Source organism: Phalacrocorax aristotelis, chromosome 12, assembly GCF_949628215.1.
Source record: "Phalacrocorax aristotelis chromosome 12, bGulAri2.1, whole genome shotgun sequence".
In the NCBI taxonomy this organism is placed as follows: Eukaryota; Metazoa; Chordata; class Aves; order Suliformes; family Phalacrocoracidae; genus Phalacrocorax; species Phalacrocorax aristotelis.
The window spans coordinates 20829543-20849867 of NC_134287.1; the positions used below are offsets into that span (position 1 = coordinate 20829543).

The 20325-nt window shown below is 44.8% G+C and overlaps 1 protein-coding gene across 1 annotated transcript; it reads right to left on the reverse strand.

Annotated features, from left to right (window-relative positions):
* Nucleotides 1–1596: 1596 nt before the first annotated feature.
* Nucleotides 1597–14143, reverse strand: CLRN3 (clarin 3). Its single transcript, XM_075107344.1, has 3 exons — nt 13740–14143; nt 7624–7803; nt 1597–5401 (listed from the first exon to the last, which is right to left on the reverse strand). The coding sequence occupies exons 1-3, from the start codon at nt 13966–13968 to the stop codon at nt 5127–5129; spliced, it is 684 nt and encodes a 227-aa protein (XP_074963445.1). The 5' UTR covers nt 13969–14143; the 3' UTR covers nt 1597–5126.
* Between the last annotated feature and the right edge of the window lie 6182 nt (nt 14144–20325).

Sequence of the window (20325 nt, forward strand, 5' to 3'; positions counted from 1 at the left end):
CTCCTGCTCCCGTGCTCTCCCAGCACCAGTGGTTCCAGTGTCACCTTCCGAGCTTTTGAAATCTAAGTCATGGTTTTAAAGCAAAGGTTTTAACAGGAGGGAGGTGGAAAGGCAGGGAGGAGCTGTCGATGGGCCCACTTCAAAGGCAGTACGTCTGCTGTCCTATATCGCATCGTACCGCTGTATTTTTCCTCGGGTGTGACAAAACAGCACCATTTTACACAGTGTAGCTTTATGGCAGGCTGGACTGTCAGGTGGGCTTGTGCAAAGGAAGGTACTCGAGTAGTAAAAAGTTCGGCTGCTAAGTCAGTGAGTATTGGGAACTTGGTACAGCGTCGGGGTCTCATACTGAGAACAAAACACTCACACGCGTGCCAACCTAAAGCTCTCTTGTGCGCTTTCATGCCATAATTCCTTGAGCTGCCTTACGTTCGAGTAGCTGTCCCTCTTAAAGAAGCTGCAATCCTGCATTTTGCACCCAGTCAACGTGACAAAAGCTAATGTCACAGGGTGGGGGGTGCTGCCCCGTGGTGATCCTGGCTTCAGGCTCTCCTCCAGTTCATCCACCGTCCAAACCTCCCACAGGGCTGCCAGAGTAATAGTGATTTTTAATTCTCTGATACTCCTATAATCATTACCGTGTCGGCGATACTGCGCTTGATTTAGAACATCGATTGTTAATTCTGGCAGTTCTCCTACCAGCAGAGATTTTTAAATAGCAGGAGCTGGATGACTCTTTAGCAGAATAGCTCCTGGGGGACAGGGATTGGTTTTATTGACTAAGTCTCTTTGCCTGTGGGTAACAGCAGAGCTGTGCTGGCTCTTTTTCCTATAATGGTGAAGTTAACTAGCTTCTGCCGTGCTGTCAAGTAGATATGCCTGCATCAAAAATTATTGCTTTTGCCTGCTGTGAGGTTTGTAATGTGTCTTATTAAATGTTTTCAGCTGCTGCTAAACATTAAGGTAACTGATAATTTACCAGGCATTGAGGATCTTCTGTGTTTTCAAAGAAAAACCTGCCTTTATTCAGCATTTCTACAGCTGTTGAACTTTTATCCAGTGTGAAACTCTTCAGGTGAACCATGAAGCTACAATAGATCTTGCATAAACAGGAACCAGAGCTTCTGAGGTGGGACTGTATTATCAAATAATGCTATATATGATTATTTTAAAATATGTTAGTTCCATCATGATTGCTTTTGGTAGAAGCGTCCAAGTCACTTATTTAGTCAGAGCAACCATTATGGATAGCTCAGCGTGGATTTGGAGCAAGGGGCTGCCCTGGTTTTCTCCTTCAGGGGAAAAAGACGGAAAAGAGCCATTTCATGCCCATCAGAGTGGGGGCAGAGGGGGGTCACTGGCTGCCTTGCTTCATAATCCTCCTCTTGTTCCTCTCCAGCTGCCAAACTCCTGGCAGGGCCTTGCAATAGCTGCGGTGAGCCATGGAGAGTGTGGAGCATGCAGAATTCATCCCGCTCGGCTCTGCGTGCAGTGCCAAGGGTGCTGGAAACACCTGGCCGCAGGGCTTGGCTCTCCACCAAGGTGCGTGGTGGGTGCTGCTGCCCAGAGCTGTGCGTCGGCGCAGGGCTCCAGCTCCGTCCTCTCTGACCCCGGCCACCTTCAGACCTGAGGCGCAAGGCAAGGGAGCACTTTGCACGCATCCTGCCCCTGCCCTGGCGCGCTCGGAGCTGGGACCTCAGCTGCTGCAAGGGAGGATTCATCTTTCGGCTGGTTTCAGCCTGGATCCTTCCCTTGACCTGATCAGACACAGCTCCTGGTGAAAAGCAACGTGCTTCAACTACTGGCAAGTGATGAATGTGTAAAATTACCCTGGGTTTAGATAAGATGGGAGCTTGATTTTTCTTTCAAGAGTGCATCAAGCTGACAGCGCAAGCTTTTTTCCTTTTTACCTAAGGGTAAACTGCCAGAATTTGTCCTCATTAAGAGGATAAGTGTACTGAACACAGCTCCATTCATTTCAAAGGCTGTCTGGTAAGCAAAAGCCAGACCGATTCCTTTTTGATATCCTAAAAGCTAAATACAAGGTTGGATTATGTTGCATCCTTTCTTTTTTTTTTTTTTCTTTCTCCTTTTTCTTCCTCTGGTAGAAGTGGCTGGAACCCAGATACACAAGCCCTTACTGAGCTTTTGATTCAGGGAATGGGTTCCTGGAGTGTTTGGCTTCTTGTTTCTTCATCCCTAAAACTTGCCTGCCAGGGCCAGCCCTGTCCTGGATGGCTCCTGGGCAATCAGCTCTCTTTTTGGGAGACAAGTAATTCCAGAGCTCTCAGGTTTTGTAATTTAACTTGGAGCAGGCCCTTCAAATCCAGGCAGTTCCCTGATAACAGACCTTATAAAATATAACAATCCCCGTGGCACACAACGCTTTGCTACCACTTTACAGGGCTGTCGTGGCATTTTGGGGGAAAACAAGGAGAGAAGTTCGCACCGATTTCCTGCATCCTCCTCTCCCCCTTGCATCGCATCACTTGCCTCTCGCAGCCGCTCTCCCCGTGCTTCCCCCGCAGCCTGGCCGAGGTTGGGTGGGTTCGTCCGTGCAGGGATGCGAGCGCTGCTCCCTGGGGCACCGGGGCTGGGTACCGCGGGAAGCTGCCGCCTTCCTCAGCCTCGTCGCCGCCTGCTAAACCTCCATCAGCAGCATCTGCCAGGCCGACACCGTTGCATGAAGCGGAAAGTATGTAGCGTAGGGCAGAGGGGCTCATTCTGAGCTTGAGAAGGGAAATCCTGTCTTTGATTTGAAAGAAAACGTTCAGACTAAGAATATTAGGGTAGCCTTGTTAGCCACCTACAACTTTAACTACTATTTAAATTAGATTTTTTCTTTTTAGTGTTGTAATGACTTTGATCTGTAGCTCACATCAAAGCAGGTGAGCTCTCACTACCCAGCGACTTTCTGGTGACACGTGCCTCTGCTGCTTCGCAGCCGTACGTGTCAGCAGGCGAGCATAAGGTCCCTTGAGACTTCCAGACTGACTTTTAACAGAGCCAGGTGGTTCAAACAGACACACGAAAGTAGAATTTTTTTCCTCTTTTGGCTCTTCCATGGAAATTAGTACTTCAGTGCACTAGAAATGCCCAAGTAATGGTAAACTGCTGCTTTTCAAAGCAGGAGCCCCTGTTCCTCCGGTGTTATTCTATTACGACAATTTTATTTCTCTGAAAGCAAGTGCCTGATATAAGTGTAATTGTATTGTGTGATGGATGCTGGCTGAGTACAACAGTGACAGATGCATGCTGAAACTGTGTGAAAATTTTTGCAGCCAAAGCAAAACTGGCAAATGTTTGGCTTTCCGCCACCTTAGCTCGCGGGTGCACAGTATCTGAGGGCTTAACTGCAATGTTTACAGCACTGAAAAGCGGTTCTAAGCATGGTTCTTGTCAGCAGTGGAGAGCAGATAACATCTCTTCTTTTGTTGACCTTTGCTGCCCCTCAAGTCTTAGAAACCTTTTATTTTTTTTTTCCCCCACTCTGCTCTCATACTTGTAGTCAAATGCTCAAGCAGGATGGAGAAGCTCTGATTCCTTTGCAAGAGCACCGCTGCATAAAGTACTGGGCACTTTAATCCTGAAACTTTTTTTTTTAATATAAATAGTGAGAAGTTACCTCTTGTACCTTTTCATCCCCTCTTCAGAAATGCCTTTTTTTCCCCTCCGTGAGCATCTCTTGTATCATAGCGCAGCTATCAAACATGACTGTGAAAATCATATTGTAAAGGGAAACCCTGCTCTCCTAGCTGCAGAGGTGAGGAGCAAAGGAGCAGAAGCTGCTGACCACCGTTTTGCACAGTGCACTTCTGGGGCATGTGCACCAAGCGTGATTTTGTGCAATGGCATCTGTCACAAGGTCACATTCGCCTGCTAACCTTCCCCTGTGGGGGGCGGGAAGGGAGCTCCCCACGTCTGTGCAGCTCTACAGTTGTGTGTCTTTGTGTGCATATTAAATGCTAATTACACTGGGCATAGGGATGGTATCGGCTGTAAATCATCACTAATAAAGCCCATTATTTGGCCTTTTTGTCAGGGCAAATGACAGTCTGGCGTAGCGGGTGGGCAAGCGGCCGGCCATACCCGCTCAACTTATGGCTTTGCCATTTGCTGTTGACAGTAGTCAAGGGTCTATACATAGCCTGAAACAGGATTTTGCTGATGTTTCAACTTGCAGATACTGGGCTCCTAAGCTGTCTTCTGTAGGCTGTAGCCCATCCTCTCGCTGTTGCTGCCCTGTCTGTCACCCCAGCCGTGGCCGAAAGCACCGAGCGCAGGAAGCACGGACAGGGGCAGTGCTGTTGCTCTTGGGAGGTTTGATGTGAAGGTGCCGACCACAAGCGAGTTTGTCCAAGTGGTCACACTCCTGTTCATCAACAGGAGCCCGTGGTCACCGGGGCCAGTGCCATAGGGGACCGGTGGGAGAAAATCCCGAAGCAGGGAAAGGACAGCGGTAAGAATTGCAGGACAAAATGAAGCACCTCTACCTTAGGGCCCATTTCTCATCATCCCAAAGGGTTCCTGGTGTTTGCACTAATTCTGCCCCTCGAGATCCCAAATTACACAGCCAAAACGACGTCTTTGATCTTCCCATTCAGACCCAATGGGAGAAGCAGAAATGCACTTGTAGGTGCCGATGTTGGTGCACCCCTGTGGAACGCCAGGGTGGCCGCTGCGGGTCTGTCCCGTGGTCCTGAAAATCCAGAAAATGGAGGTCGAACCAGCCCCTTTGCATTGTGTGGGCAAGAGGGTGGCAGTTCTCTTGGAAAGGCAGTGGTTTGGAGAGGAGGAACCCTTCCAGGAGTGCGTTTTCACAGCGATCCATCCGGGGAAGAGCAGAGCCGTAAGGGGTGTGAGGTCCGGTCCTGCAGGACAGAGCTGGCATCGTGCACTTTGGGCCACATCTACTCGGAGGTGTTTAGGCAGCATGTTTACCAATGAAAACTTATAAATATTACACTAATACCTAACATAAAGATAAAATCAAATTGCTGTGAAGACATAATAGGCTATTTTGTTAATTGAACTATACACACAACTTCAATTTGAATGGATGTGATCGGCCATGATTGTCCATGCTAAGAGTCACTTTCCTTTACGTCCTCTTTTCAGTGGCATCCTTAAAACAGAATGACATCTTTTGGTGTGTTTTCCATGGGTCTTTCCTGTTCTTTCTTCTTAGAATATCTTGCATGGGCATAGAAACATATGATGGTGATAGAAGCTGTGTTCAGAATAATGACGAGCAGCATGATCCAGTATGAATACCCGTAAGTGTGTGTAGATTTGATATGTGTTTGCAGAAAAGAAAAACATCCACGGGCCAATTCTATAGACAGGCTGTTTTCTTCTATGTTCACAGGAAAAAGTATCATGGCTAGAAGCATGAAGATTCCTGGAAAATATAAATACAAATGCTAGAGGTGGAATGGTAGCATTATTTATGTAGCTACTTGTAAATAGTCTGCTTAAATTGGTTAGAATACCTGAACTAGGACAAAGATTAATCTAATATTTTTCATTAGTAAAATATAAGGGTGTTTAAAGAACTTTCGTCCCGCCTAATAGTATCTGCCAGGTGTTTTGACAGTGGTAACTAATCTTATGCTGAAATGAATGGATTCTAACTGACTATTCTTAGATAAGGCCATTTAATGTAATTTTTTTTATTGAATTTAGCACTGATGAGTACAACATATTCACCCCTAGGGCAATTTGCAGAATGCCTATTTGATAAGAGCCCAAATTCATGAGATGTGCGGTATCACAACTGGATAAAACCCTGAGCAATCTGGGCTGCGGTCAGGGTTGGCCCAGCTTTGCTCAAGAGCTGAGACTTGGAGAACACACGTTCTTTCCAACCCAAATTATTCAGTGACTGTGATGAGCTAGAATGAGATGTCTTATTAGATCTGTATCCATTTCCTGTAGCCTTCTGCATGTAAGTGGAGTTCTGTTACTTGAGCTAAATAATGCTTTTACATCTCTGCTTGCATAGTGCTAACAGGTATATCTGGGCATCGGTGAAAACATTTCTATTCCTTCCTTCTAGGTACACCATTCTACAGATGGTCCCCCTGAACCAGGTTGAGTTTTTTGCAGGAGGACGTTGGACTTTCAGGTCACCTGGTAGGGGAATTAGGAACCTTCAGGATACAATCACAACAAATGATGCATGGTTTTTCATAAAAAATATGCCCATGGCAAAATAGACTTCCAGGTCATGGCACTTAGAGAGCTGTAAATAGTAACCGCAGTCCTCAGTCAACATGGGGGTTTACTTCCTCGCTAATATTTATTTTGGCAAGCCCTCGTTCCTTTCATTTCAAGTCAAAGCTTGCAGACCCTGGATGCTTAATGGGTGCTGGGCTCGGGGAAACCAACTTTCTCATGTGATAAGACAATGATCTCGTCTCAGAAGTTGAGTAATTGTTTAATCTAGGCTTTTGCTCACTTTTCTTATTGTGTTTCAAGGCACCCACAGCTCTTTCAGCATCTGTCTTTCCACGTCGTGCTAGCCATGGCTGGAGAAAAAGGGGTGGGTTTCCCACCCCCAGCTGTACTTGCTATGATTAAGACTACATTTATCTATGCAATTCCCTTTCCACCGAGGTCTGATTTTGGCAAAGGCAGCTCAGAGAGTGCGGCCCCAGGGCAGGACACTGCTCACGGGAAGGCAAGCTCCCACTTCATGAGAGTGGGACTTGGAGGGCTTTTGAAGGAGAAAATGCCGATGCTAAAGCACTCTGCAATCAGATGTCTTTAAAGAAAATTTTCTGAGTGCAAACCTAGTATTAGAGGAACGCATAATCCTCTTGAGACAAATTGAGTGTGAGAGCTGAAGTCATTACCATAGCAAGACGAAGAGTGTAGCAAGGTACGTTAGGAGCAGCCAGGCTCAAAACTACCGGGTGAACGAGAGGTTACCCCTCCAGGGAGCTGTTTGACAGGGTTCAGGTCTCTAACAACTCTCCTTGGGGAATCTTAAACCTTATTTTGATCTGTGAAAGCGCTTTTTAGGGAAGGAAATAAATTTTGCCTTGACTCGGTCCTCCTAACTGCCACCCCCCACCCCCATGTTAATGCTGCTGTGGATGTATTCAATTCAACACATTTTTCAGAAATGAAGCTAGAGCCCATCCTATAGATTAGACCTTAGAGGCCTAATTTGGCATGGAGGTAACCCAGCAAAAAATATGCTACAAATACTATAAAATAGTGACCCGAGGCTACAAATTGTGCTGTAGCCACATCCAGTGCATGCTTTTCTGTTACAGTTTCATGCTGTGTTTGTCGGCTTACCCTGTTCTTCTCGATGTGCATCATGCATGAAATGATGCGACACCTGTTGGGGCTCTTTCATTACCACTTTTGCTGCCGGTGAGCGCTACTGACGGGTGACACCGCTTCAAGTAAATAGTACTATTTTACTGGTACTTAAAAGATAGTTTTCAGGTATCCCAGCGGATGTGGTTAAAAACCAAAACCAATTGAACCGAATACTCTTCCAAGTGTTTCCTTTTATAGATAAATATTTCTTAATCTTGGAATTGATGAGGATATGGTATTCACCTGTATGGTGGGCAGAAAGTGGGCAGCATGGGGCGCGTTACTCACCACATAAGGAATTCCAGGTATAGACTCCGGTGGGTCCCAAGAACGTCTGGTAGGGATTACTGACGGCGTTAGTGCAGGTAAATCCAGAACTCAGAAGGGAGCTCAGTAAACTGAGAACCAGAGTCACGACAATGGCAGTGATCATGCTTTTCGCCTTGCTGTTTCTCAGGTTATCTGCAACTGAAATACAGCGGCTCAGCATTGAGAATCAGCCTTCCCAGCACAGTCCGGTGGGCTCAGACAACCTTTTATCACTTACTGACATGGTTGCAATTACCAGCTAATAACCAGAGATTTGGCTGATCTGTAAGGATCAGGGTGTAGAAAGATCAGTACGTTTGAACACAACACATGACCCCAAATCCAAAATGGGATGAAGGTACATTAGCCTGAAATAAGTGCACGTCTGCCACTCCTGCAGGCACACAAACTTCCCGGGTATAGCGTTGGGTAGTAAACTTCTATTCCTTAATATGCCTGTAAATATTTCTTCTTGACAAGGCTAGGCAGAAACGTTTTGCCCAAGTCAGATCAGAAGACTAGGTGTTCCTCTGCCCATCGGTCTGGAGATGTCTGGCAACTTTTACAGATGCCCGATTTAAAACTTGGCTCCAATTGTAGATTATTTCCTTTTAATATAGCAGCGCCCCCCCTCGTATGGAATAAATGTGACACGGGGACCAGCTTCTGAAAGCCCAGTAAAGCCGTGTGCCTGGAAAGGTCAGGGGCTTTTATAGGACAAACGTAACTGAGCATGGTCGTTCACAGACAGACAAGGCATGGTTGAACTGGTGTTCGTATCCTGACTAGATCTGTGTCTTTCCATGTCCTGGAGGAAAAAAAAATTGATGGAGGCAGTACTTAGTCCCTTCTTTTAAAAGACAGGAGCAACTCCTGCTTTGCTGTCACCAGGAGGACCAGGTGCACAGAGTGCTGTGGCTCCTGAAGGGCTGCACTTCGTGCCTGCGGCTGGTGGTCTCGGGCTTGGCGAGGAGGGGTGAACATGGGCTCCCGAGCTGCCAGCTCAGCCCTGCCTTGGCCTCCTGCTCTCAAGGTCTCCGGTCCTGAGGCCACGTGTCAAGGAGTCATGCATCTTAACATCGAGCATCCTGCCGCCTTTCCTTTTTGCTCCAGCTTACTGCAGACTGTTGCCTGGTGTCGTTTCTGTAGCTATGTGCGTGCCTGGCCACATATACATGGCACTTGCAGTCAATCCATCCAGACTGTGAGAAATTTTATTGTTTTTTTGCCTAAATCCTTCTAGTTATTTGATACGTTGCTGATTACGAGGCACAAATGTGAATGCAATATACTCAAAGTGTAATTGCAGTATAGCTGTGTTAAAATACATTATTTTCCTCCTTTCAATTTAAAGATTGAAAAGGCAGCTACAGTGTGCCTGTGGCTGCCTTACCCTGTAGCAAATACGACAACAATGTTTTCAAGCTCTATTCAAATGGGTGTTGTGATAGACAGCCATCTGTAGGAAAGCTTCCTTTCTATGCTGCTTTTAATACAAAGCCATTACTGCAGGGTATTCAGTTAGTGCATACATTGACAAAATCATAGCAGCAAAAAATAGTAAAAACCCCATAAAAAGAAAATAAACACTCATAACAAAAAGAAGAGCTATTGGAAATAAATGAAAAGGAGAGCTTCTCTTCATTTTATGTAATATTCCTGGTAGAAGTTAATTTCTGTTTGAGGAAATGGCAGGTAAAGGGTGTGTTATGGAAATCAGTTGTAAATTTAAGCAATTCTCCTCAAAGAATAGGAAAGGCAGGCATTCGGGAGCCGTCACTCAATTAAATGGAAGCGAGCACGACACCGGCGGTACCATGTGCTCGCGCTGAAGCAGCCTTGCTGCTTGGGCATTGCCTAGTTCAAGAAATAAGTCTGGAGCCAAACCAGACAGGTTTGTGTAATTTCCCTCTGGCAGCCTCACTTAATTTTATCACTCGGAACATCTCCAGAATCGACTGGCTACACCTATTGCACCCCCTAATAGATCTTGTTTATCTCTGACAGTGATCTGCAGTTTAGGGGATGTAATTTTGTCGGGCTCTGCCTGTTGCAAGCACGCCTGCGACAGGACAAGACTAAAGGTTTTGAGTAAAACGCTGTTTCTGTGGTGGCAGCCTTTTTTTTCCTAAATAAAGGAGTCTGTGCAAACTGAAGGAATCCACAGTAGCTGATCTACTCGAATGGCATCGATAGGAACCCACAGCTGGATATCCTCTGCATCAGTGTTAAATAAGCTAATTCCAGGATGAAAGCAGAGGTTTTTGCCTTGCCACGTCTCTCCTTAATTTCCTGTATCTTCTCTATTTTTTCATCTTTAACTCTTGCATGGTTGGATAGAATTTCACAGAATCACAGGTTGGAAGGGACCTCAGGGATCATCTAGTCCAACCTTTCTGCTACTGATCTGAGTGTGAATGTTGTCCAGCTGCCAGCCCGGAGGTCTTTTTTTAGGTAGTGTTGATCTGGCAGGTTTTATGAGGTCTATGATCACTTACAACACATAAAGAATCACTCATTTAAAAAACAAACAAAAAAAGCCAAGCAAACCAAAGTAGAGTTCAGCCTAGATTTCTGCTTTCCAGGGGATCCCAGGGCACATGTGGAAACGGATGATAGCATTAATGATGCTCCATCAATTTTCAAGCATTTGTTATGTAGTTTGAAAGTAAATGGCTTCTTCTCTGCTATAGCAGATTTCCTTGTGTGCCCTTGGCCTTGCTGGTCGCCAAGTGTCAGCTAAATCCTGACTTTACAGGACTCTCTGGGCTTGGCTCTTCCTGCACCTTGCTCACAATTTTTGTGTTTGCCTTGGAAACAAGCAAGGCTGTAAACAAGCTCTTTCACAGACTATTATATTCATAAGTGGTTCCTTTCTAAGACAAATCATTAAAACAGCTAATGAAGACTCCAAGGATTTAAGTTATTAAATAACTTTTACATTCTGCCAGGTCATTTTGCTCATCCCCAGGGCCTCTGAAGTAGCCGTATTGATTTATTGCTCCATTAAGGTCGTTCATGGCAGTCTGCTACAGAGGCTGCCCTGACCAGGCAGTTCGTGCACTGTACACTTTCAGAAACCATATTCCTTTGTTTGCCTTTCATTTTTACACTTGGAAATGTCTTTTAACATTGTGGTTTCTAAAAGAATAAGTTATGGCCTTTGTAAAGGCTCTTAATAACTTGCTTTTTTATGGCCATTAGAAAATGCCAACCTGAGCTATTGCTAACAAGTACCCTGTACCCCCAAGCTATCGTCTCTGATTTACTCTTTTATTATTTCCATTCTTTTCTCACGCTCAAATATGAAAATGCCATTTGAGAAACACACTCGGGGTGCGCAGCAGAGACCCCCCGCCGGGCCAAACTTGCTGAGTGCCGGATCACGCTGTGGTTTAAAAGGACGTTTATAACTCTTCTTACTGTTGTCTGAAATGTTAGAGTGGAGAAAGCAGAGCATTTCATTTCTCCATAGCACAGGCAACCCATTTACTTAAGGATAACATCAAACAAAAGGCATCTGCTGTCTTAGGAGGACCTAATTATTTGAATTTAAAAATAGTATGTTTGCAATTCTGTGAAGTCTTTCTTCTATTTCAGGAATGTATGGATGATACTTAATATAAAATGTGACAATCATGCCTGGTATAGAGCTTAAGAATTAATTTAAAATCAGTTCATTTCATCTCGGATATATGCTCAGCTGAACTAGAGAAAGATGTGGGCAAATCCGTATCTAAACTATTCATAAAGCATGACTTTCGGCAGCTGCTGAAGGCACCTAGCAGCTCCTGAAGCTCACTTGTTTTGTTCATCCCTAAATGGCTTAAATGTGAGAATTGAGATGTTGTTTTGTCAATGATGGGCACAGAACCCTATATCTGGTAGGGGGAATGACCACCACCAACAGCAAAATGCACATAGACCATGCAAAGGACTGAAATCCTTTACTGACGCAAGCGTTCCACGAGTGCTTGTCGTTAATCGTCATTAAAATCTGCGTGTCAGTCGTGCCCAGGCCCTGGGACTGGGCTGTGTTAGCTGCTGTGCAGACGAAGGCAAGGCACGTGCCCCAGATTCCTGCCAGATTGCGTCCTCGCCCCGCAATCAGCTCTCCGTGGGTGGACTCCTGGTTTCACACGGAGCCCTATTAAAATCGGCAGGAGTCTGCCCACACGGCGCAAGGCTTGGGGCTTGAGCCAACTGCCGTGGGGAGATATAATCATACATAAACTATTTTTGTAAATGTATGTTTACTCTTATAAAATTTACTTTGATTATTCTGATAGGACTGTGAATAAGCTGGTTTGAACGGCTTGTGATTTTGTTATGTAACGATCTCGATATACACTCTATGCTTGGTTAAGAACACGGCTGTGTTCAGCTTCTTTATGCCAATGTAGTTGCCATAACGTGAACTGGCTAGTGTGGTAAAGTTTTGTCATTGTGGTAATTCGGGTGCCTGTTTGTACAGGTACAATTTCTGTCCTAAATTACGGTGGGAGAGAGCCAGGAGATGGGAACCACCTGGAGGCTTAGGTCTGCTGTGCCCTACCTTGGTGGCTTCTCTGTGATGGGACATCTTACAACAGCCTACCAAAACAGAAAAAAATTCTTAAAGTACATCCCTTATTTCAAAATTGTTTGACCTACTCTCCCAAATTTTCATCAGGTTTCTTTTGACTGGCTTTTTTTCACTTCCACATGTGTATATCAGCATTACGGCCTTGAACTCGGTGAGGTGGCAAGATACATCGAATCAGTGCAAATCCTTGATCCTTGCAACGGCTTTCAGGCTTATCTACCTTTGGGCTTTGTGAATGCTTTTCTTCACATTAGTAGAGCTACTTGTGCACAAAGTTAAGTAAATCTTTGCTGAACCGTGTGAAATCAGTATTGAGCCTATGGTCCATTCTTGGTACCTACAATTTCTTGTTTCTGGTTTGGTTTTTCTCATGTTGTGTGCCTCATACTAGGATTTTTCATGCTTGTCCTAACTTTCTCTAAGGTGACTCTAGGTAAAACCCTTCTGCTCTTCCCCTGATTTTTAACTTTGCTTCATTCCCATGTAGTATCCCTCCTCCCTTATCTCTTAGTTCTTCTGTCCTCCTTAATTATTTAACCATTCTCATTCTTTGTCTTCTGTAACAATTCAGCCATTGAGGTTAAATACCAAGAACTGCAGATGCACAAAAGGTAAGATCTGTTACATCAATGTAAGAAACAGTTTAACTTGAATCTACCGGGTATTTGCTGAAATGTTATTCTAATAACAGAGTTTCCAACTCTCATCTCGGAGTTTTTTTGGTAAGTCATGATGATGAGGAGTCACCTGAACACCGTGCATTGGGTGAGGGAAGAAAGGCCTCGTAAAAGATGACAAGCTGTGTTGTAACCCATATTTCAGAGTTTAGCATAAGAAAAACAGACATGAGCAAGCCTAAGTTTTGAAAATACTAACCGAACAGTTAAGTTTGATAATATAATTTAAAAATGGAATGAGGTGCTCTTAAAAGAAGAAATAAAAGGAACATTGTCATTAACATGTAGGTCCAGCACACTTATAAACACCATATTTATCTAAATTATTGTTTTACATGTTTTGTTCTTTTCCCTTCAGCAGCCGTCTTCTATAAAACGATCCTAATTTGATAGTAGGTGGCAAAATGTTTGAAATCAAACAATTAATTTAACATAATGAAATTTTTTTTTTTAATCCTGGAAGCTGAATTAGGTTTGTAATCCTTTAATAAAATGGTAATTGAATGTTGCTTTTCTGTTCCTCACTGAAAGCTTCTGGAAATTAAAATCAATTTACATAAAGTTCCTATTCTGTATTTTCTCCTTCTTCCAAGATGTAGGCTAAGATCGCAGCTAATTAGAAGAAGTTGTTATTGGCAAGAATGCTGCAGCGTTTCTGTGCTTTTTTTGGGTCTTATCTTATACCACTTAAACCCCCAGACTGGTTTACAGATACTCTTGTTCTCTCCAAGTTTTATAGTCGCAGATGAATAAAAGAATGACCCACAGCTCCTACGTCCGTCACCTGCTCGAGCAAGAAGCCGCCATCCATTTCCAGGCATAACACCACTCACCTTGGAAAGTCTTTTCAGGAACCTGGAGTCCCACATCAACGAACTGTTCACAGGTACCGCTAAAAAGTCCGTAGGTGAGGCTCACCGTAACGCTGGAGTTTGTGCCAGAGAAGACAACTTTACTACTTATCCAGTGCTGGGTCGCCAGAACGATGCAAATCATCACGAAAGAGCAAACGCAGTTGAGAAAAGCAAATGCAAACATGGATGTTTTTTTCCTGGACGGCATTTTTCCACCAATTCAGCGTGTTTTCTTCAGTGTAGTCCTGCTTAGCATGAGGTTGTTCCCTCCTCCTTGCTCTCTGGGATCTGCTCTCCGTGCTAGCAGTCACCCTGGTAAACTTTAAGCAGCAGCGGTAATAAAAATGTAAAATAATTGAACTTTGGTCTGGAAAGAGGCGTTGCCACAGTTACACCAAAACCAGCCTGCCAAAGGCCGGGAGGAATCGTTGGCAGACGATTTACGATTGCCGCGCTGACCCGTAGCTTTTCAGCTCTCGGCTCTGGGGGCATGTTCCGGAGCCTGACGCCTGCGGGGCCTGGGTTCCCAGCTCGCCTTACGGCTTCTGGGAGAATTTTTACACCCTGACAAAATTTTTCTGGCCTGTTCTTGCATTTTCTCTTGAAAAAGCTGATAACTAGGCCAGAAAGTATTTTTGCTAAATCTGTATCTAATTTGTTACGGTAAAGATTAACAAAATGTTCCTTCTCTGTTCAAATTCCCAGATTCCTTAGCAGCTCACCAGTTATCTCTTTTAAGATCTTTTTTAAATTCTTTATGCTCTTTGTGAAAACACTCTGGTTTTGGGGGTAAGGAGATTCCATCTGCTGTTAGTAGATTAGTTTCCAAGGAAGAGCTCTAATTCTTAATTAAATTCCATTTAATTTCACGCAACTCCTTCCCTTTTTTTTGGACTTTTTTTTTTTTTTTTGCCAGAGAAGAAACAAAAACCTGAAGTAGGGATTAATTTCGATGAAGTAGTGGATATGTAAAGGAAACGATACTGAAGAAAATCTCTTCTGGACTATAAAGCAAGAGAATATATTCTTTTCTTCTGCCCAAATTGACCTAAATGAAGACAAAAGACAGTAACAACACGACATCAGACAGAACGTACATGACTTCAGTCTTAATAATAAGCAACATTTCTAGAATTTAAGGTAAACTAGGCATCACGTCCCCATTTTGTTTGCGTGAAATATGAAACCTAAATTAATAATCTATTAATATGAAACCTAAATTAATAATCTATTGTTAGGATAAAGTAAAAGAGATTCCATAAGCTTTTATTTGTATTAGTTATAATGTTATAATAACATATAATGTTATAATTCTCTGTTATATTGGACCCATGCTTCTGGATGACCTAGCATTTTTTTAAATTAATCTTTGGAAAGCAGTCTGTATTAACAGCATTGCTAAATAAACCTGTTGAGCTGCCTTCCTAAAGCTTGACTGTTTCGTACTGCAAAGACTTGGAGAGACTAAATTTTTCTGAATTTGAAATGGCAAAGAATTTCTCGGGAGGAGAAAACAGCTGTTCTGCAACGCAGTGGTGTTGTGCTGTAATTGTTCGAGCGTTATGATTTCTCAATTCGAAACTTTAAAGCAGTAATCACATTTGAAATCAATGGATTTGACTTCTGAGATGTACGGCTGCTCTTTGGTGTGATACGGTCTTGCTTTTTTTTTTTTCAAATTGGACTTTAATGAAACTTTTGTTGTCATTGCTTTTAAGAATTTATACATTTTATTCATAAATAACTTATATGCTTCATACGTACTTAACGTATGTAACAGCAGAAATCAGTCAAAACACGATTTAAGCACTGAAGACCAAAGGGGAGCTTTTCAGCCCTTCCAAAGAAATAAGAAACAAGAGACCTGTCTCTCGTTTCCATCCAGTACTTCAGTTAAATTTTAACCATATCAATATGGCTAAACTTTATTAGACTGATCTACCTCGACAGGTTTCTTAATCCAATAATTCTGTTTGCTGCTTAACGGCATACAAAGATCATAGCCCAAGTATTTATAGTCCAAGGATATTTTTTAATAAACTGAGGTAAAAATCTGCCCTCCTGCCATCAGCCCTGTGCCGCCAGCTGTGCCACTTGTCCCCTATGAAATATGTTTTTAAAATATATATATTTAAGAACTGATATTTGTCTAACTTTGAGGGAATAAATTTTCAGCTGCTGCTCAGGGTTCCTCCTTTGGCTGACTTGAGAGAAATTTAAATGAACTGAGCACCCACACCTTTAAAAATACTCAGTAACAGAGACTAAGAGCTGTGACGGATAGCCTGTAGTTCCTTTCTAAGCAATCTTACTCAATTATATTTAGTTTCAGGTGACTCAGCTCAAATTTTTGTGCCTCAACTCATTGAAACTCTCCTGAGGCCGGGGGAATTGCTCTGTAAGTGAGACTGTATAATTTGCCTTTTTCTTCCCTGTCACCTTGAAGCTAATCTATTCTCTGCCGGTGGTATGATTGCATCTCTCTTTTTCTCACAACTACCTAAAAAAAAAAAATATCTTATATCTTGTAATGAAAATCGTACTTTGACATGACACGCCTTGGGAGAAAGAGAAGAGGTTGGTTTTCTCTGACTCAGAGAAAATGTTTCCCTACCAGCGCCCTCCCGGCTCTGCCCCCACTGACACCGACCCGGCCCCGCACAGCAGTCAAACACAAAAATCGGAGTGATTTGTTATGAATCGGATGGACAGCAGAGAGTCTTGCAATCCTTTGCTATACAAAATTACACAAGGCCCTGTGTTTTTAAATGTAGTGTGTGTGAGTATTTCTTTTCTATTTATATAAAAGTTAGTTTGCTTTAAGCAACCAGATACATAAAAATATAAAATGAAGGCTTTTATTTGCAAAAGTTTCATATAAATTTATTTTTCTATGTTACAAGCACATTCTTACTTGTGGAAAAAAAAATATCCCACGGTGGTTTGTTGCTTTGCCCACAGCTCCAGAGGGGTGCCACCTCCCGAGGGATGCTGGCTCCGAGCTGGCTCGCAGGCAAGGGCGCTCAGCCGCAGCCGGGGAAATTCAAGGTGAAGCCACTGCAAGCTATGTCCTGTTCTGTTGCAACCACAATGTTTAACAACGGTTACTGTTGGTTTAAGAGAAAAAAATTCCATATTTACTTAAATCTTTCATTTTAAAACAACAGTTGACAGGAGGCAAGGTGATTTAGCAGAGTGGTTGGCTGGCGGTTGTGCCAATATTTGTGATTTTCCTTGGATACCCCCTTTGTGGTGCACCCTTGTACATCACACAAAGCTTTCACGTCCTTTTCATTTTCTGTTTTCCACGTCTAACTGCAGAGGAGCTCGGCACCTGAGGTGGCAAGAGCCTGGAGCCGCGCTTGGCCCCGAATGGAGTCGATGAAGCCCCACGCAAAGCAGATGTATGGGCAGCGTTGCAGGATCAGGCCACACGTTACCAGCGTTGCCTCGACTTCTTCTGAGACAGGTAAATTGTAATTGAAACAAATGATTATAAACGTAATATAGGACACTAAGAATGAGACTGATCTTTTCCCTCTGGTCGCTTTGAAGGCAGCATTGCAAGTGGTGACTGAAATAGGGATTTGTTCATGCCTTTTGGACTGGATGAGGGAAATCGGATGCAGCATCATGCATTTTATTGTAGCTGCAGGTGAAAAATTTGAGGCTCAACTGAACTGCAAAATTATTGCAACAACTGTTTGGGAAAGCGAGGGGGACGCGATCACAAGTTCTGTGTATCCATACCCGGTGCTGCCGCGCGGTGGATTTGCACTATTCCATCTTCTGATTTCATTCTTCTCTTGCTCTGACCTTTTTTACAGCGCTATTGAAAAAAAAAAAACATGTTTGGGTGGTTGTTTTTTTTAAACGTTGTTTGGATTTCTTCTCAGAAAATGACTAAAACTTCTCAGCTGAGAGCTCCATCACTAGATAGTCATTGATTTCGGAGCCCTGACGCAGAGGCAGGTATTGGTAAGTATGGGAGTGAGAGCTGGAATGTCGTGCTGCCGCCAGCCGCCCCGGAGCAGCGTCCTTTCCCACGAGCAGTCAGCGGGAACAGTGACTGGTGGGGTCCATCTTGAAAGACAAAAAGGCAGAAGATCCCAAAGCCACCGCGCTGGCACCAAGGCAAATGCGATTGAGCAAAATCCTGGAGTAAAATGATTGCCTGCTGCAAGAGCTTTCCTCGGTAAAACCCTCTGAGTAAGCTAGCTGGTGTCTGTACTTGTCTCCTGAGGCACAGCCCCTGCTGCTCTAGAATATATTCACAATACAACTGTGTTTTGTACTCAGGTACCTGAGCAGGTGGTGGCCAGATATGCCTGGTTGTGGTGGGCACCCACCAAATCTGCTCCGTCACTCCTCGGCTGGACAGGGGAGAGAAAATATAACCAGAAGCTCGTGGGTCAAGATAAGGACAGGGACACATCACTCAGCAATTACCGTCACAGGCAAAACAGACTCGGCTTGGGAAAAAAAAATTAATTTATTACCAATCAAGTCAGAGTAGGATAATGAGAAATAAAAACTAAATCCTAAAACACCTTTCCCCCACCCCTCCCTTCTTCCCAAGCTCAACTTTACTCACGAATTCTCTACCTCCTCCCCCAACCCAGCGGTGCAGGGGGATGGGGAATGGGGGTTGGGGTCAGTTCATCACAGCTGTATCTGCTACTCCTTCCTCAGGGGAAGGACTCCTCACACTCCTCTCCTGCTCCAGCGTGGGAACGCTCGTCTCTCCCACAGGAGACAGTCCTCCAGGAACTTCTCCAGCATGAATCCTTCACACGGGCTGCATTTCTTCATGAGCTGCTCCAGCATGGATGCCTTCCATGGGGTGCAGCCCTTCAGGAACAGGCTGCTCCAGCGTGGGTCCCTGCGGGGTCACAGGTCCTGCCAGCAAACCTGCTCCAGCGCGGGCTTCCCACAGGGTCACAGCATCCTTCGGGCATCCTCCTGCTCTGGCATGGGGTGCTCCCTGGGCTGCAGGGGGATCTCTGCCCCACTGCTAACCCCCCTGGGCTGCAGGGGGGTATCTGCCCCACCGCTAACCCCCCTGGGCTGCAGGGGGGTATCTGCCCCACCGCTAACCCCCCTGGGCTGCAGGGGGGTATCTGCCCCACCGCTAACCCCCCTGGGCTGCAGGGGGATCTCTGCCCCACCGCTAACCCCCCTGGGCTGCAGGGGGATCTCTGCCCCACCGCTAACCCCCCTGGGCTGCAGGGGGATCTCTGCCCCACCGCTAACCCCCCTGGGCTGCAGGGGGGTATCTGCCCCACCGCTAACCCCCCTGGGCTGCAGGGGGATCTCTGCCCCACCGCTAACCCCCCTGGGCTGCAGGGGGGTATCTGCCCCACCGCTAACCCCCCTGGGCTGCGGGGGCACAGCCTGCCTCACCGTGGTCTTCACCACGGGCTGCAGGGGAATCTCTGCTCTGGTGCCTGGAGCACCTCCTTCCCCTCCTTCTTCACTGGCCTTGGTGTCTGCAGGCTTGTTCCTCTCACACAGCCTCACTCCCCTCTCCTGGCTGCAATTGCCTGGGTTTTTTTTTTTTCTTCTTAAATACGTTATCCCAGAGGTGCTACCGCTGTCGCTGATGGGCTCAGCCTTGGCCAGCGGTGGGTCCATCTTGGAGCCCGCTGGCATTGGCTCCACTGGACACAGGGGGAGCCACCCCTGTAGCCCCCCCACTACCAAGCCTTGCCACGCAAACCCAATGCGCTGGTCGTGATAGAGGAGGAAAAGCCACGTTCAGCATCTCTGCTTGCCGTGAGCGCTCCTTGCCCAAATGGGAACGCCGCTTGCCTCGCGTGGCGGCTGCAGGGGCAGCCCTTGAAATTGCCTATTCTCAAAGATTTTGAGATTAAGCAATTAGCCAGAGTTAAGTTTTAATAAGAAATTAATTTTTCCATTGGAAAGTTTATCTTCTAAAGCTTTTAACATAAGACATGCCAAGGCAGCTGAAGGAGACCCGAACTTTGGTAGTGGCTTACTGAGCGTCTGACTCCTTGCTTGTCCTGTTTCTCTCCATTTCCAAGTTGTAGAATGCTTGTGGGGTTTAAACAGAACAGCACAGGCTGTTCTGGGAAAAAAACCCGAGTTTTTAAAATAAAATTTTGAAAGTTTTCTGTTTTTCTTTAACCCCAAAGGTCAGTGACTGCAGTTACCAAAGCGGCTGAGCTCCACTAAAGCCTCTAAGATCTCCGCGGGTATCATCTTTCCATACCTCAAAAGATGACTTGCAAAACTGATGCGTTTAGGCATTAAAAAGCTGCTGTCATTCATGACTGACAAGTGCAAGTTGAGTGGTCAAGTACAGTTTATTGAAGGGTGGGGGAAAAAAAGCCTTCTGGCCTTGTAAGAGGCAGAAAGTATGGCCTCTGCAGTATTTTCAATTTAATAAAAATGTGGCTTTGAAGCTGAGTTGAGGTTTGTAATGTTTAGAACAAAACCTGGAGGTGGGGATGGAGAGAAGAGCTGGCAGGGCAGGCTTTCATTTGTTGCAATTTCTGTAACAATTATAAAGATATGTAGCCTTGAATACTTAAATATATTCCTA

Excerpts from the sequence above, each read along its gene's own strand:
- CLRN3 (XM_075107344.1), bottom strand. The coding sequence starts at position 13,968 with ATGCCGTCCAGGAAAAAAACATCCATGTTTGCATTTGCTTTTCTCAAC. Across the intron at positions 7,804-13,739 it reads TCCTGAAAAGACTTTCCAAG|TTGCAGATAACCTGAGAAAC; the intron begins GTGAGTGGTGTT and ends GCTGTATTTCAG. Across the intron at positions 5,402-7,623 it reads TACCTGGAATTCCTTATGTG|GAATCTTCATGCTTCTAGCC; the intron begins GTGAGTAACGCG and ends TATATTTTCCAG.